Source organism: Bactrocera tryoni, chromosome 1, assembly GCF_016617805.1.
Source record: "Bactrocera tryoni isolate S06 chromosome 1, CSIRO_BtryS06_freeze2, whole genome shotgun sequence".
In the NCBI taxonomy this organism is placed as follows: domain Eukaryota; kingdom Metazoa; phylum Arthropoda; class Insecta; order Diptera; family Tephritidae; genus Bactrocera; species Bactrocera tryoni.
The window spans coordinates 49,562,991-49,579,658 of record NC_052499.1 but is presented as its reverse complement, the minus strand read 5'-3'; the positions used below and the strand labels follow the sequence as shown (position 1 = coordinate 49,579,658).

General features: G+C 35.2%; 3 protein-coding genes across 9 annotated transcripts; 1 reads left to right on the top strand and 2 right to left on the bottom strand.

The window, feature by feature from the left end:
• Window positions 1–327: 327 nt before the first annotated feature.
• On the bottom strand, window positions 328–13,640 carry LOC120776239 (serine/threonine-protein phosphatase 4 regulatory subunit 3). 6 transcript variants are annotated; one of them, XM_040106846.1, is made up of 12 exons: window positions 13,237–13,640; window positions 6,326–6,455; window positions 6,097–6,265; window positions 5,795–6,038; window positions 5,531–5,718; window positions 4,406–5,344; window positions 4,162–4,339; window positions 3,816–4,071; window positions 1,882–2,148; window positions 1,666–1,793; window positions 605–1,596; window positions 328–532 (listed from the first exon to the last, which is right to left on the bottom strand). In XM_040106846.1, the coding sequence occupies exons 4-12, from the start codon at window positions 6,030–6,032 to the stop codon at window positions 434–436; spliced, it is 3,285 nt and encodes a 1,094-aa protein (XP_039962780.1). In that variant the 5' UTR covers window positions 6,033–6,038; window positions 6,097–6,265; window positions 6,326–6,455; window positions 13,237–13,640; the 3' UTR covers window positions 328–433. The 6 variants fall into 6 exon arrangements, with proteins under 6 accessions (XP_039962780.1, XP_039962779.1, XP_039962783.1 ...); XM_040106845.1 differs by having other exon boundaries at window positions 6,097–6,239; XM_040106849.1 differs by having other exon boundaries at window positions 5,795–6,023; window positions 6,097–6,239.
• A 633-nt stretch (window positions 13,641–14,273) lies between these two features.
• On the top strand, window positions 14,274–15,542 carry LOC120766720. The gene is made up of 4 exons (XM_040092367.1): window positions 14,274–14,984; window positions 15,037–15,164; window positions 15,219–15,296; window positions 15,350–15,542. The coding sequence occupies exons 1-4, from the start codon at window positions 14,654–14,656 to the stop codon at window positions 15,431–15,433; spliced, it is 621 nt and encodes a 206-aa protein (XP_039948301.1). The 5' UTR covers window positions 14,274–14,653; the 3' UTR covers window positions 15,434–15,542.
• On the bottom strand, window positions 15,178–15,989 carry LOC120766721. 2 transcript variants are annotated; one of them, XM_040092369.1, is made up of 4 exons: window positions 15,900–15,989; window positions 15,705–15,829; window positions 15,552–15,650; window positions 15,178–15,493 (listed from the first exon to the last, which is right to left on the bottom strand). In XM_040092369.1, exons 1-4 carry the CDS (start codon window positions 15,901–15,903, stop codon window positions 15,473–15,475), a joined length of 249 nt encoding a protein of 82 aa, XP_039948303.1. In that variant the 5' UTR covers window positions 15,904–15,989; the 3' UTR covers window positions 15,178–15,472. The 2 variants fall into 2 exon arrangements, with proteins under 2 accessions (XP_039948303.1, XP_039948302.1); XM_040092368.1 differs by having other exon boundaries at window positions 15,178–15,497; window positions 15,900–15,982.
• Between the last annotated feature and the right edge of the window lie 679 nt (window positions 15,990–16,668).

Genomic DNA, 16,668 nt, shown 5'->3' with positions numbered 1-16,668 from the left:
AATCAAGACCTTCAGAGGCTCTTGTGTTCGCATTCTTCTTCTTATTTAGTTTGCTGGCTATGCTAGATGCACTTGTTGTTATTGTTGTTCTTGTTCTGTCACATTGACCAAAACTGGTTGTTGTGTTGTTGTTTTTGTTTTATTATCGCTAATTGTTTGCTCTATGTTTATTGTATTTCTGTTACACCTATTGTTGTAATTGTTGTTGTTGTTGTTGTTGTTGCAGCTGTTGGCATGTACTCTTGCGTACGGCACTGGTTACTACTGCAAGCGTTGCATTTATATGGCTATTGCTTTACAAATTGTTGCAGTTGCTGTTGTAATGTGTTGAAGACATTGTTGCGAATGTTTTAATAATTGATTCTGCAGCTGCCGCTGCCGCTGCTGCTGCTGCCGCCGCCGCTGCAGCCGCTGCATTTGTAGCGTAATTTTGCTATGCCATGCGTGGCTTCTTCTGATGCGGCGACTCCTCCTCTTCCTCCTCCTCGTAGTCATCCTCATCGCCTGAATCGCTCTCATAGTCGACGAGACCCTACAAATACAACAATCGAAAATTATAAAATCATTAAAATTAACACTTTGCTTATTCAAGTCACAAACTTACCTTCTTCCCAGTCACGACGGACGAAATAGCGCCATCTTTGCCATTACCGTTACCCATATTATCGACACTATCGTTGTGCTTGCCAACATTGAGCGCCAGCGTGTCCGCAGCATTTGCAGCCGCTGCCAAGTTCGCCGCAGTCACTACACCACCGCCGCTACCCATATTGGGCGTCACGCCAGTCACTGTGGCTGCGACAGCTGCGGCTGCAGCCGCTGCCACCGCGGCGACGGCATCGCTCGATGCAATTGATGTTAGCAGTTGTGAGGCTGCTGCTGCGGCGGCGACCGCCGACTCAGACAACGCGCTCGAAGTGGATGGTGTCGCTATCGATGTGGATGATAATGACTGCGATTGCAGCGCGGCGACCGCTGATGATGCGGACCCTGTGACGGCAGTTGACGATGACGTTGCGGCAGCGGCTAATGCCAATTCTTGATGCTGTGGTACAATGGAAACCAAATGCTGACGCAATTCAACAATATCGGGATCCTCGTGTGTATGTTCGGGATGTTGATGTTGATGCTGATTTTGCGCCTCTAAATGTGCGGCACTAGCTGCCGATGTACTGGCCACACCAGCCGCGGCGGCTGCAGCTGCTGCCACTAGGGTGCTATTTAAATTTAGCTGCTGTTGTTGTTGGAAATTATGCAATGCCGTTTGCTGTTGATGGTGGAGCGCAATGTTGGCGGCCACAGCAGCTGCACCTAAATGCGCCTGTGTGGCAGCAGCGGCAGACTGTGAATGGTCAAGGCTACTACTGTTGGACGCGTTTGAAACCACATCGCTGAGACTCACACCGCTGATGGATGATACACCGCCAACACCGCTCACGCCTACAGCCGGTGTTAGTGTCGTTGCCGTGGTCGTTGTGGAGCTCAAACTATTCACGCTGCTACTGCTGCCTAGCAATGCGCCTTGTGGTGGCGATTTTTGTTGTATCGATGATTGTTGTGACGGAGATTGTGAAGGGCCATTCTTTTCGGTGACGGCTGCCAAGTGGAAAATGGTTAAACATTAATATGCGAAATTTAAATTAAAACCGCTAACAACAAACATACATTTCATCACGCTATTGTAAGTATCATATTCATCGGCGAAATCTTCTTCCTCATTGAACCACATCTCTTCTTCGTCGTCCATCTGTCGCGGATCGCGGCGGAAGCGACTACGTATAATCGGTAAGCTACTGTATGTGTGTAAGAAAATATAAAATATTATTGTCAGTATTTATGATTGCTTTGTTGAAAGTTTATGTGTTAAATATGACCACTTACGTATCCAGCGACATCTTGTCGCGATCCTTTATTCGGTCTTGATACTGATCGTAGCGGTTTTTGAGATATTTAAATGTTTGTACATATTCGATTTCATCAAATATTTTACTGAAATTCTCCACGAAGTAGACGCAAAGTGTTTTGATATCCTCAAGTTTTACAAACTCAAACAATTCCAGTATAGCCGATTCGAGTAAATTATATCTGCCATTATTTCTAATGAATGCGTCAACAACTGGTGCAAATAAGTTACCTTTAACTATATGCCTGTTAAAAAAAGAAGAATTTAAATATTGTATGTTAGTTCAATACATTTTAATAAAAAATTGGAAAAAATTAGCAACAAAATAAATACTAAATTGCCTGCAAGAGAAAGACAGGATAACCGGTTCTATTAAAAAAACTACAGCAATAAAAAATCTTTAACTTCGACTGCTCCTAACCTAAAATAACCGTCATAGGTGCCGTTCTTATAGCATAAAAGTGTATGAAAATGTATTTATCTCGATTTTAATCGATCAAACTATATAGCATCTATATGCAAGATTGGTTGATAACAATTTACCGTTGCCATGGACAATATCTGTACCGAATTTATAAGAAATCTTCTTATATCAAATACAAAAGTTTTCCATACAAGGATTTGATTTTGATCCGAAAGTTTGTACGGCAGCTATGTACATATGTGCAGAGATTACAGCGTTGCTATGGATAATCTTTTGTCACAAATAAGTTTTCCATACAAGGACTAAATATTGATCGATCAGCTGGTATGACAGCTAAATACTATAGTGGTCCGATATCGGCAGTAATGAGATATGAGCAACTTTTTGGGTGAAAAAGAACGTCTGCAAATTTACAATTCATGTAACATTGTTCAAAAGTACAGATTTGGGGAAGGTATGTCCCCGTATTAATATTTTCTTGGAGCTGAGGTGAGGTTAGGTGCACCGAAGTTCTGGATAGCCAGTAACTATTTAAAAGATTACATTACTTTCACGGCTCAAAAAATTTATTTTTTTATTGTCTTATTTAATCTCATAACACCTTTAGAATATTGTCCCAAATGCTTAAGTTCATCTGCGTAATAATTTTGGCGATGCAGCCTTTAAAATTTGCAGCTGAGCTTTAAACGCCACGATTTTGGGCGTACTACTGAACCGAACTTAATGAAATTTTACACAGGTCTTCGAGATATAACGAGTCTTAAACGAAGATTTTTTTCAATTACAGCTATATAAAAAAACATCGAGAAAATTTCTTCACAAAAATTTTCATATTTTTTAAAGGTCAGCCAAAAATACAACTTTTACTTTGTTTTTTTTTTTTTTCTTCATACAATACCTACATATGTTTAGATCTTAATTAAAACCCGTGTTGTTTTTTCACCTAATATGATCTTTTTAAGAAGTTCTATCGTAAATGCGAAGATAACTTTTTTCCCGGGGAACTGCCGGAAATTACATCGTAAAGGCAAAGTTTTGAATATTTTCATTTGAAAATTTTACAAAACCTTGGTAAATTAAAATAACCTTTGCAATAATAAAAAGTTTGATTAAAATATTAAATTTTTTATATGAAAAAGGAATTTTGAAAATAGTGTTTTTTGTTCTAGAAAACCCATAGAACCCCTTAAACGGCTTAAAACATTTGCTCAATAGTTTTAAGAATGCTGTCGAAATACAACCCATGGTCCGTTTTAACTTTGGGTACTTTGCGACCTAAACAAGCTAAATGCCTTGGGAACCTACAACGAATATTATCAAAATAGAAATGGTTCTACACGTTCCATTTAAAATTCTATTTGATTGAATGTAGAATTAACCTGATTCATGAGCTTCTAATCGAGCTGGCAAGTCTCACAACCAAAAGATACTCCTTTTTATATTGCAATTTATAGAAAATTCTAGGTAAATAATTTACTTTTCACTTACCTATTATAAAACTCGTCTTTAAGTGCAATAATTTTCCTTAAAAGTCTAAGTGCGCCAAGTACGAGGAACGTATGTGTGCTTTTCATAAGCACAAGTATTCTCTTTAGGAGATCTTTTTGTATGATAAAATTTTTAATATGATAAGTATGATGTTCCACACAAAATGACAATATATCCAGGACAATGCCAAGCAATTGTGCGGTTTGGTAGTCTTCACTATCTGGACGATCGCCGATTGTGTTAATAAGTAGTGGAGCTGTACAAATAAGAAATGTAAATTACATAAAAAAAAGTTGTTCCACAAATGCAAACACTTTTAAGCGTGAAGCGTGCTTGAGCCACTTACCAATCAGCGTTTGTATGCTGTGCTTGTAGAAGAAATTCAAAAAATCTGCCTTCTCCGTTAGCATACTTTCGGGTTCCAATAAAATTTTTATGATGCCCATTAATTGCACTGCGACACCGAGTTCGGGCTCGGAATCGCTCAACATTTGTTCAATGGCAATATTCAATAGCATACGATCCTACAAATAAACAAATCATTCATGAGTCTGTTAGCGCATATTTAGTTATAGGGGAGGGGTACTTACACCTTCTGTGCGATTGAGCTGCTGTAGTGTGTAGTTGCGCACCACCAACGGTGAAAACTCCACAATCGCTGTGAGTATATCGATTGAAGCCGACTTTGTCTTTTGATCGTTCATCACCAGTGTTATCTCCAAAGCTTGCAGTATACCCAAACAGGTGAGTGTCTTGTAGAAAGAGTCTTTGCCCTGTGGTTGCAAGTTCTGTGCATAATTGCAAAATTCCTTTAAGAATAGCACAATATCGCGACGCTTGGCATCGCTGGTACTTGGATCTGTTAAAATGGTAAACATATCCACCAGGAAGCGCTCATCTTCTTGTATAAGTGTGACAATTTCCACTTTATTGAAGAATATAAAACTGGATAGCGTGTTTAACATGTTATCTTCGACAAATACCGATGGTGTTGGCAATATGATGTCTTGTATGTATTGTACACGGAACGTTTGGTGGATTTTAGCGAGCAGATCTTGATTTTTAATCGGCACTGCTTCGCGGAACTTGGCCCATTGTTTTAAATACTGACGATGCTTCTTTGGTTGAGTGGAACTGGGATCATACTCTAGGCAGCCAACCACATCGAAAATAGTATCTTCAGCGAACATAATCTCGAACAATGCATTCTTGTTTAATAGGAATATGTTCTTGAAGATCTCGAAGAGATGATGTAAACCTTCGGTATTGTCGAGATCTTCGCATACATGGAATAGATTCAATAATTTTTTGATATAATTTTCAGATTCCAAAGCCATGGAAAGTTTCTCTTTTCGCAACGGTGTGGTCAAACAATTCTGTATGGTTTCGGAGATCTCCTCCAGACGTGCCAGTTCACAGGGCGGCAATTCGATGGGCGGTGCCGTGTCGGACATATCTTCGAAACGTTCATCTTCGGATTCCTCAACGATGTCTTGAGTGATCTCAACCGATGGATCTTTACCTTGAACCTGTAAATCGGAAAATATCAATACATGTTAAATAGCTCAAGGTATCACACAAAAAAAAAATTGTACTGTGAAAATTTATTTTAATATTTATTTTAAATAAAATCATGTACATAGAAGCTTAATTTTGAGTAATAAAAGAAATATGAACGTGTTATTTGTAGACTGATTGACAAGTATTTCAGTTACCTGACAAATTTTCTCCCATATTTCATCACAACCAGCCTTCTCTTGAAAGCTTAACGCCAAATCGAAATTGTCGCCCTCTGACCAAACGATCAGTGTGTCCTGTTGTTTTTGGTAGGCGGTGTCGGGTTGAATTTTACTTTCCAAAAGTAAAGAACCATCCGATTCGGCACGCACCAGCAATGAAATACCTTTTATTGCGAAAGAGACAATCATATTTTTAGTATAAAGAATATATTTTAGTGATTATGTAAGCGCGAAAAGTACCTTTAAGCCTGTCGACATAATTCGAAGATACATGTCCTGTGCCGCGATCATCCCATTGCCGCTCCGCATTCAAAGCGTACAATTTAACACGTCGGCGGGTATCTGTGGTCATATTTTCCTCAAAATTGTATGCTCTCAATCTTTTAATTTTAACTCTAAGCTTTCTTTTGAATATATTATTACCCACAAGTTCCAGAGTACGATCAGCAGCTAACTCGTACTTTTCTGTCTGCAACATAAAAATCTAGAGTTAACAATACCATTAGGCTAATTGTTAGTATTACGCTTAGTACAATACGTACACTTTGAAAGCTGGCGATAGTTGTTGCTCTCTCACGTTAATCAACTACCTGATGTTGTGTGTGCGTGTGTATGTATGTATTGCAGACAATAGACAATTAATTAATACACAGCTTATTCCTGCAGCTTATGGTGCTGAAATAAACTGGAGGAATTACACAAGAGAGTTTACTAAAAAATAGAGTATTTGAAAAAAATAATAATAACAATAATTAGAGTCCTCAAACTTACGGAAGATTACTGTATGGGGCTTTGAATTTAGAATTCAAATTTCACAAATCTTTTTGATGTCATTGTTTTTCAACAATTTTCTGGAGTTTGGATATACATATGGAAGTAATGTTCGCGCTGCGAAAATAATCTGCAAATAAAGATTGAGGAAAAATGTTTAATCAGTTATAGTTACAGTAATCTCTACTACTCTAAAGTTTAGGAGATTACAAAATATTTGAAATTTTAACATCAGTATATTGGAATATTGATCGTTCGCACTTTTTTGAAATAAATGTTTAAACGTTTTAATTAAAATTATTAATATAAATAGCAATTATTTTTGGAAACATTTTCCACACAACATTTTTCATACATTGATAACCAGCATTAACCAAAAATTAATATAAAGAGACTTTTAAAACCACATTAGACAATATTTTCATAAAAAAGAACTTTTTAAAATATATTAAAAATATATATGAATATTTATAAACACATACATATACATATGTATTTGTGCATAAGCAAAGAAAACACATACACATACATATATAGAAAGAAATAAGATTGCGAAATATTTATGGCCATTGCATCGTGGCCTATGTCGTTCCAGTACATAGACGATGCTGTATTCGGAACGAAAAGCTCTACATTCTTATCTGTTTCGGCGATCTTCCAACGTCAATGTCATTTAGAAGATTTTTTGCATTTTATCAATGATACTTTAAATTATTTGGAAGCGCAGTATGATTAATTATTTAATATTGTGACCTACATATATTATTTTTGTCACGTGCTATAAGATTTAATTCATAGTAGAACGATGAGTCAAGCGTGCAGAATGACTACGAATAGCGAAATTGAGTATATGCAGAAGTTAACTTCGTTCACACCCAAGCTATCATACCCTCCACAAACAAAAAAAAAGTTTACAGTTTCTTGAGGAGAAAAGCACGAATGAAAAATTTCAGATAAATATCAAAAAAATCCTTCGCGTATATACAGAAAGACAGATACGGCTAAATCGATTCAGCTCTTCAAGCTGATCATTTATATCTATATTTTATAGGGTCTCCGACATTTCCTTCTAGGTGGGTTCCCAGAGGGATTCAGAAAACAGTTAACCAGTGATTAGAATGATCGATGCGAGCAGCAGATTATTTGCTAATTGTGGTAGACAAATTAGTGTTTTTTGTTATTGTTGTAGCAATAGAAAATATTCTGGAAATAATTTTGACGAAATCAGGCGTATTGATACCCCTAGACGTATTTAAATTTGGGCCCTTCCGGTTACATAAACCGAAATACATAGTATTGGTTAAAAAGTCTTTATGATTCTTTAAACACTTTTAAAATAGAATTGAATACATTATAATTGCAAGTACTATCGTTTTTTCTTTATAGGATGGCAATCCTTTTTTCAAATGCACAATTTTATCTTAGCCATTCATATAGGGCTTACGTAATCACAAGTTGCAAAAATCATACATATTAAAAAATTTCGTCTCGCCTGTTGTTTACTACGCCGAAATACCAGTTTTCTGACGTATTTTTTCAATAAAAAAAATTGTCTTTTCATACTTTTTTCAACTACGCTCATTAACAGCGGTATTTTGTTTTTGTCAAAATTTTTGTTACAAATTCGAAATCAACTTTACCATTGGTGACGCTTCCGACGTAAAAAGGTCAAAACACTCATAATGTGGCGGCGCTAAACGCTGAATAATATACTAAACCGCATAATACACATTGTTGTTGTATTACGCAGAGTATCACAAACATATACATAAAACCATATAATGGATGAATGAATGAAATTGTGAAAGCAAATAAACAGCGTCATCACACGCTTAGTTTCTTCGCTGCTGTGCTATGCATGCGGCAAAAAAAGTTTAAATTGTAAATACTTGCATTTTTGTTGTCAATATGTTTTTGTTGATCTGCATTTCAATTTCAATACAGTCAAGTTTTTGTTTTTTATTTTATTTTTATTTTTGTTTTCTTTCTTTCGTTTTATTCCCATAGGTAAACTATGGATGTGTGTATATAATTGTAGTTGGATACGAAATGTGTAAAGACAAACATCTTGGCAAATTATCAAACCGAACGTAGCGGAATAGTGTGTAGCCCAAGAATAGTTAAATGCGAAATACACAAACTTGTAGCGAGATCGGGAAAAGGTAGGTAAGTAGGTATACACACCCGAAAACGAAACTTTCTGTTTACAAACAAAAAATCGCAATGAAACTGCAAAAATGGCGTGAGTAATGCTCATCTACATGTTAACTTACAACAAACAAAAACGTGTTTGTATTTGAAAATACATACATATGTAGGTATGCAATGGCCCCAAACAATGGCCCACAAGCAGCCGCCATCTAGCGAACGCAAAAAGTTTTCGCAAACCCCCTATTAGTAAGTGTTTACACTGCCGCCGAACGCAACCAGCGGACGTTGAAACTTACACGAACTTGTAATGCTTGAGACTTTGAAATTCCAGCGCTTTTCCGCACACAAAATGCATGTCCATACAAATAACAAGTCGGTAAATTTATACAAGTACCCACCCTAATAAATGTAGCTAACTTTAATGGTTTTATGAATGCCTGTAAGTTTCGTGTTGTACTGAGATAGGGAGTGCCAATGATAGATGAACCAAATAAAAAAAACGTAAAGAAAGATGTTGTCAGCGAGAACCTCAGTATAAACATAGCCACATGTTGCACGTAACTATGGCCAAAACTATGGGCCGTATGAAACTAACTATATATCATTTAAAGTGAGTGACTACGTGACGTAGAGCACATGGTCTATGATACAAGGGAAGGCATATGAAATTTATTTTTAGAGTTTCATCCGTATTTTCTTAGTTTTTCACCTATGGTTAAAGTAAGCTTTTCGTTAATAAAGTTTAACCAATCTTCGGGAATGGAAGCGGTCAGGATATTAATTTGACTTTAAGTTGGTATTTTGTAGAAACAACAACTTTGTACCAAACTTCTAAAAGTTACAGATCAGGAGTTTAACCTGCTACAGTATCCAGAACGAAGCTGAGCAGGGGTCACTTTAGAATCTCGCGGCAACTCAAGCTCGTCGTCTGCAATGGGTGGTGGTTTGACTCCGAGTACGCCATTCACTGAGAGGGAGTGGATGAAGGTGTTTGTGGTTCCACTGTGGATGGCGATCAGTGCATGTCAAACACTTAACACTTACCGATCCAAACGCGATTAGATCGCCGAAAAAAACAGCCCTTGGTCGGATGAAATCCGAGTCAAATCCGGTACGAAGAACCGGCTATAGTGGGAATTGTAAGGAATTGTTGGTCGACAACACAGATAACACTTAATATCCTAACGGGGGCTGAGAAACTGTTAAAACAACAACAATCAGTGCATGTCTGAAGTTAGTTGCGTCCGAAGTCTGCTGGGTGTATTGTAGTTAGGGAAGGACCTCTTGATGTTCCTAGGAGGCGGTTCCGCTTCAAGCAGTCGTCTGCAAATATGGTTTCTACGTAAACACCCCAGCAGACACTGCTTGGAGACGAGTTCATTATGCTCCTTAACTGGGAGAGTACGGGCCTCACTGTGTATACATATGTTCGATCGAAAACATCAACAGCCATCCCTTTATGGTGCGGAGCACAGTGTTCTGGCATATTATAAAATTTCTCGTCTGCGTTTCACTGCATTCGGGCGACTATATTAGTGCAGCGTAGTTAAGACCCGGTCGCCCGATTGCCTTGTATGTTGCCAACAACATTTCTGCGTATTTTGCCCATGTACTTGAGGATTTTTTTGTGGCTCTGTACTTTGGCAATAATAGCGGTCGTATGAGAAGTGAAGGGGCGCAGTATGTCTAGTTTCACGTCTAAAATCTTAGGGTTATAGACAGTCAGAATTTTAACGCCATCGACTGCAATATTAAGCTCAAGTCTGTTCTTCTTGGAGATTGTTAATCTCTGCAGCGAAGAAGTGAGAAAGGTCGGAGAGATAGCGCTTTACTTTATACAATTATGTAACAATTTATATAATTCCCACGACAGCCGGTTCTACGTTACTGGAATTGACCCTGGTTTTATCCGGCCAAGATTAAGCTTCCTAGAATAATAAGCTATGCTTGAGTTGGTCGAAGTTTATGTGGCAGCTATATCTTATAGTGGTAGGATATGGGCCTTTCCAACAAATGAGCAGGCTCCTGGGTAGAAACGGTCATGTGCAAAATTTCACGAATATAAAGACGAAACGACGGACATCACTAAATCTCCTCAGCACGCTGATCATTATATAAGTACATATGTATATGATTTGTAAAGTATCCCTCGTTTCCATCTGGGTGTTACAAACTTCATGGCAAACTTAATATATCATTGTTAGGTATATAATAATCCAAGGAATCATATTCATCAAGAATTTACAAACCCTAAAGAAAAGTATACACCAAAATTGCAAACATTTGTTTAATATATGCAAAAAAATATACGCATAATGAACGTGATACCGCGCATTTCGCATGTCTAAACATACTCGAAAAGACGTAAAATGTATGCGGGACCGAAGTCAGTTCGGCAACGAACAAACGAACAAAATAACTAATAAAACAAAAACAAACAAATATTTACTAAACAAAATATTATGGTATGTAGACATCTACAAAGATATGTACGTATATATTTAGTACATTTATACAAATATACTATTTATGTAGTAAATGAACATCAGACACACAACTTTCATAACAGACCTTGCGACGGTCACCATTGATGATGGCGTCTTGACTTATCAGCTGAATATTCATTGGAAGCGATTGATTGTGCAAGCCCAGAACAATATTTATTTATATACGTGTATGTATGTACATACATAGATGTCTGTTTAATTTCAACCTTACAAATCTCTCCACAAAAATTGGAATTCGAAATTTATATGAAGTCTATTGGTATGAAGCATTAATACGGATACAAGTATGTACCTTGCAAAAACACAATAAGTTAAAACTTTAAAGTAAACCTGTTTAGAAACAATGCCGGCAATTCGCACAGAGTATAAAAACAGTGTATTCACAGCCGTGGAATTGTAAAGTCAATATATGCCGCATCCATATGAGCGTAAATGGTGCTGGCATCACTAATTCATAATTTTTTGTGTTCTTCATCAATTGAGGCAGCGATTAGATACTTAAACTTTTTAAAATCACTTTGTGATAATGATGAATTTGTTCAAATATTAATCATTGTAATTTACGCATTAATTCTAACGTGTGAATTTCTGAATTTTACTGACTTCATTATATATTACCTATTTGTCATTGAGAATAAAACATCAAGTTATGTAATATATTACAATTTAACAGGCTAAACTTGTAGATAACTATTTAAATGCAATTACATATTTTCGTTTCCCTAAATATCACTGGTAATCAAATGCGACCTTACTGATAATCAGACATAAATACACAGTAATTGTTATTGTTGTGGGCAGGAGAAATTGGTCCAATATATTATTGGGAACAATACTCCCGTGATAAAAGAATCAGACTTTTGGATACCTGACAGTTTACGAAGTTAGTATTTATAAAAAAAAAAACTTGCTTAAGATATACACACATACAATGTATGTACATATGTTTTTACGAGTAATTTGACATAATTTGTTAGCAATCCAGATCCGTTCCGGTTTTATAGACCCGACTGTTGTGGAAACGGTAGTGTTGGTAGTACATATATGTTTACATTTATACTAAAGGTAAATATACGCCTCAACTCGTCTCTTAATGGTGAAACTTTTGTTGTATTCGCGTTAAACATTTCATAAATAGTTTCTGGACTATCGATACCGGTTACGCAGATTGTCGTTAATTGCACTTAATCTACTGGGAAACAATATAAAGAAATATTTTTTCTTCAGTTTCAGATATTGTCCATACTATAACCCCGAAATGCTCATAATTTGAATCATGCTCTAAATGCACTCGCCAAGGTAGTCAGGTGAAGTGTTTTTGTTCTCTTTGAGGTCTTACTTACTTATATAGGTCTAATAAAATAATCTACTTATCACATTTACACTCATATTTTATATTGAATATTTGGTATTAGGAAATAAATGCATCGACATTTATAAAATATATAAAACGAAAATCCAGCGAGAGCAATTAACAAAATAATGGATACACACACGCTATATGCATCAACTCACCACAAAAGTAAGCAAGCGGCACAAGAAAATTCACCATTGAACACGAATAGCTGCATCAACACAATAGAGACTTTTGGGTGAAAAAGTTAAAAACGAGGAGGAAAATAAACGAAAACACGAGAAACGACCAATAATCTGGTCAAAATACACATTCACCTAAACCATTCATAGACTTTCATAAATTAAACAAGAAAAACGAAATGATGAAACAAACTTGATTATAAAAACAAATTTAAAAAGAACCAAAACAAATTGTATAATATTTACAAATGCCCTTCGAGTATTGAAAACATTAATGAATTAAGCGCAACAAACAAGTACATGTGCGCCTTTTGTCGACAAGGGGGGCGAAAGACGACAATGTTGGTTGATAGATGACATCGTCCGACGAGCTGTTACGGCTGCAGTTGTGACGCGCTAACGTGTTGTACACACACGAGAGTATACGAAAGAAACACCTCAAAACAAAAAAAATATGGATTGAGGTGGGCGCATTGTGGTGGGGCGTTTTGCGGCAAATAATGCTGAAGTAGCGGGCGGTTCTATTCTGCATACAATTTCACATATCAAACACTTCGCACTTCATGCCGTGACTCCATATTAACACGATTACCTTCACCTCACCTTTTAACTAACAAAAATTCCAAATTGGAAAATATATATGTATATATTCATTTACTATCAGTGAGATTCTATATCCACGACTTAGGAAAAATTAACTTAATTGTTTTTTCGTACTCGCAGCTACCGCAAATGATGAAATGAAATCGGCAAAATCCCAAAGATCTCCACCGCGATGTCTTTATGTTCTTTGCTATATATTCAATTGCTATATGTTCACGTTTTTCGCGCTGGCCACACTATTTCACTTTTCCATTCCTTTCTGATTCAATTCAGTTTATATATATATTTTAATCGTAATTAATGCTCGCCTGATTTCAATTATATTTGCATTCGTCTTTTTAGCACTTCAACTTGCGTTTACGCATATTTCTTATTGTTTCACACTCGTATACAATTTGATAAAATCACTAGCGACTTTTTCTTTATTTTCTTAGCCCTCACAATTTACAAAATCACATAAAAATTCGCAGCTTTTACAATCGAGCTGTCGTCGTCTCATCGGTCGCTAAAAATTTGACTTGCCCGATTCCAACTGTTCCGATCGAACGAATACATCGCTTGTGTGTGTGTGTTCCGATATTCGTCATTCGAAAATGGCGGCGCCAAGCACAGTGTTGCAAAGTTACAACCAAGTCATAAAGATAATATTAAATAAAATAAAAACAAATCGCTTTTACAATGCACATCTGTACTCACTATTATATTTATAATTTAGTTTATAGAGTAATTTGTATTTACAAATTTTAATAGAATATATACATATATACGTAACTTTGATGTAATTTCACACATACAATTTTTTATTTGTACTTTTCAGAAAGTCATAAGTCGTGAGATGTCGCACTAGCCAGTAAGATATTCAAAAACATCAAAATGTTTTGCAAAATACACTTTCATATTTTTAGAACCAATTTAATGACTAATTATCATTCTTTTCTATATTATCCATCCATTGTACAAAATCAATTATAAAAATTTCTCGAATCGGCCACAATAATCAGCTAATTTTATAAAAGTCCATCAGGCGACTGGCGTCCTTCCCAATGCACTGTTTATTTCTTGTTCGTCAATATTTACGAATATTCGTGTGTAGAGAAGAAAAGATTGACAATACATAAAACACACAATAAACGAACAGAAACAACGCGCTTCGTCAATTTAGGCAAAAAAAAAATATTTTGTATGTTATACTTACATATTTTGTTCAAGAAAGCCATACAATTCCATTGATTATAAAAATTGTAACAAATATTAAACTACAGCACATACATAAATAAGATTATGCTAAATATTTATTTTGATTATGCAACTTTAAACAATTTATAGAACCTGCATGTACGAAACACTGACACCTGCGAATGAGAACAGTAAAACAAACGTCAATAAAAGTTTTGACAGCCGGAATAATAAGTGGGTGAAGTAATTAAAACAATAATCAAGGCGAATTTACAAGTAGTATAATATAAATAAGTAAAAATTGTAGGATTTGCTTTTACAATTATTCTTTGAGAATCAACAAAGCGAATATCCAATGCCTTCTCCATCTCCAGAGTGCACAACTCAAATTTATACATACCAAAGCCTAAGTCAACGGTATAGTGGCAATAAATCACCAGATCTTCAGCTCACTGTGCATGAATGTGGCAAAGATTCTATTGAGTTAGAACTGACCAATTTACAATATGTCTTACAGAGATGTCAACGAATTAAACATATATGTATGACTATTATTATTTATATTGTTTATATCATAATGGTATCCACAAACGTGACAATCTTAAAAGGACACATATTATGTGACCTCAGTTGCCTCTTGTGGTTACTATATCGGATATTCAACTTAATGTCATTAATTCAAACTGGTACTTTTTTATTTTATATGTGAAATGTTTTCTTTAATGACGTATCTTTCAGAAAAAATTATTATTTGCTTGGATCTTGCACTTCAATGCCATACGGTACGATTTCTAGGGCGAACCTCAAATTTATTCATTCCAACGAACAATATTTATGATATAGTAATAAATGAAGTTATCGAAGATGTATGTAAACAAATTAAGGTTTTCCAGTAGAACTAATTTACTTTTATTTTTTAGCTTGATGTGCATTATATACTGATAATTCGAACAAAGGGCAGTCTTTTCCAAAAGAAGCCAATTATTACACTTTTTAATGTAAGTTTATATTTGAAGTTTTAATTGTATTAATATTTTATTTTTTTATGCAGTCTTTGCAGCCGTCCTTCGAATGCTTGCAGATGACATACAGATGTCTCAATGGAATTTTTCGCAAATCAAACGGGATTACATAGATATAAGTTATAGCAGATCCATTCCAATCGCCGTTGTTCTCACGTCTTCCAATAGTGCATCTATCTGAAAAGGAACAGCAATAAATCAAGAATATTTATTGAAAATATATTCTCTTACCTTTGGTGTTAAATCCTCATTTTCACTGAAATCTGGTGGTACTGTTTTTGGGTCAGGCATTTTCATTTCTTTATCCGCAATATTCATTTCTACATTCACCTGCAATTAGTTTAGATCAATATTTGGTCTTTTATTAGCTATGTAATTATTTACAAGATTCTGAAGTTCAGCTTTGCATGTTTGTTTCATGAGTGTGCGGTAAAGTTTCATATTATTGCGGTAAGCGATGGTTTCTTCCTGTAAAGGTCGCAGATGAAATACTTGTTGCAGCCGTTCGTCTAAAAAAAATTAAAAAATTTTTAACAACTAAGATATAAAATTAAATAAACAAAAATTCACTAAATTTACCCATTTAAGTAGCGGTTAACTTTTGTTGTATCAATTCGAATAACGCAATCAAATTTGACATTTCCTTTTTCTATAAATATTCGTTTTGTCTACAGAGATGGCAAAATAAAATTAAAGGAGTTGACAATCTGGACAATTACATAATCTCCACACTTCACAGATCACTATAATTGGAATGACTTTTATACATATGAGCTTAATTACATTTAACTTATTGGGAACAATGAATTTCTAATATATAAAAGTGTCAATCAATATTGTTAAAATACAAACTCAACATTGCTCACGCCTGCTATCGAAAACAATTTATTGCTAACGATTTCACTTCTTTCACTGGTCCTAAAATTGAGTGGTTTTCTAAAGTCTTCATTACGTACATAATTAGTAGGTTTGTTTTAGTTGATGTTTTAATTGATTGCACATAATAAAATAAGTAAAAATCTTACATATATATTTTATCCATTTCTATAAAATGATAACTTATCCATGAAGGGGAGGAAGTACAAACGGTTAATACGAGATAACTCGCAGATATCATACCATAACCGTCATTTATGTTTGATGATGTTAATTAATAAATTATATAATTTTTTGTTATTTAGTTGTGCAATTAGAAATTTTATTTGTAAAAATATATTTAATTAGACAATTAAACATTATTTTAAAAATAAATTTACATGATTTTGTTTTGAGCAAAACTCCTAAAAACAATTGTTACAGGTGGCAATAATAATCTCTCGTTATTTCCTGCTTGTTCTTCTTGTCTAAA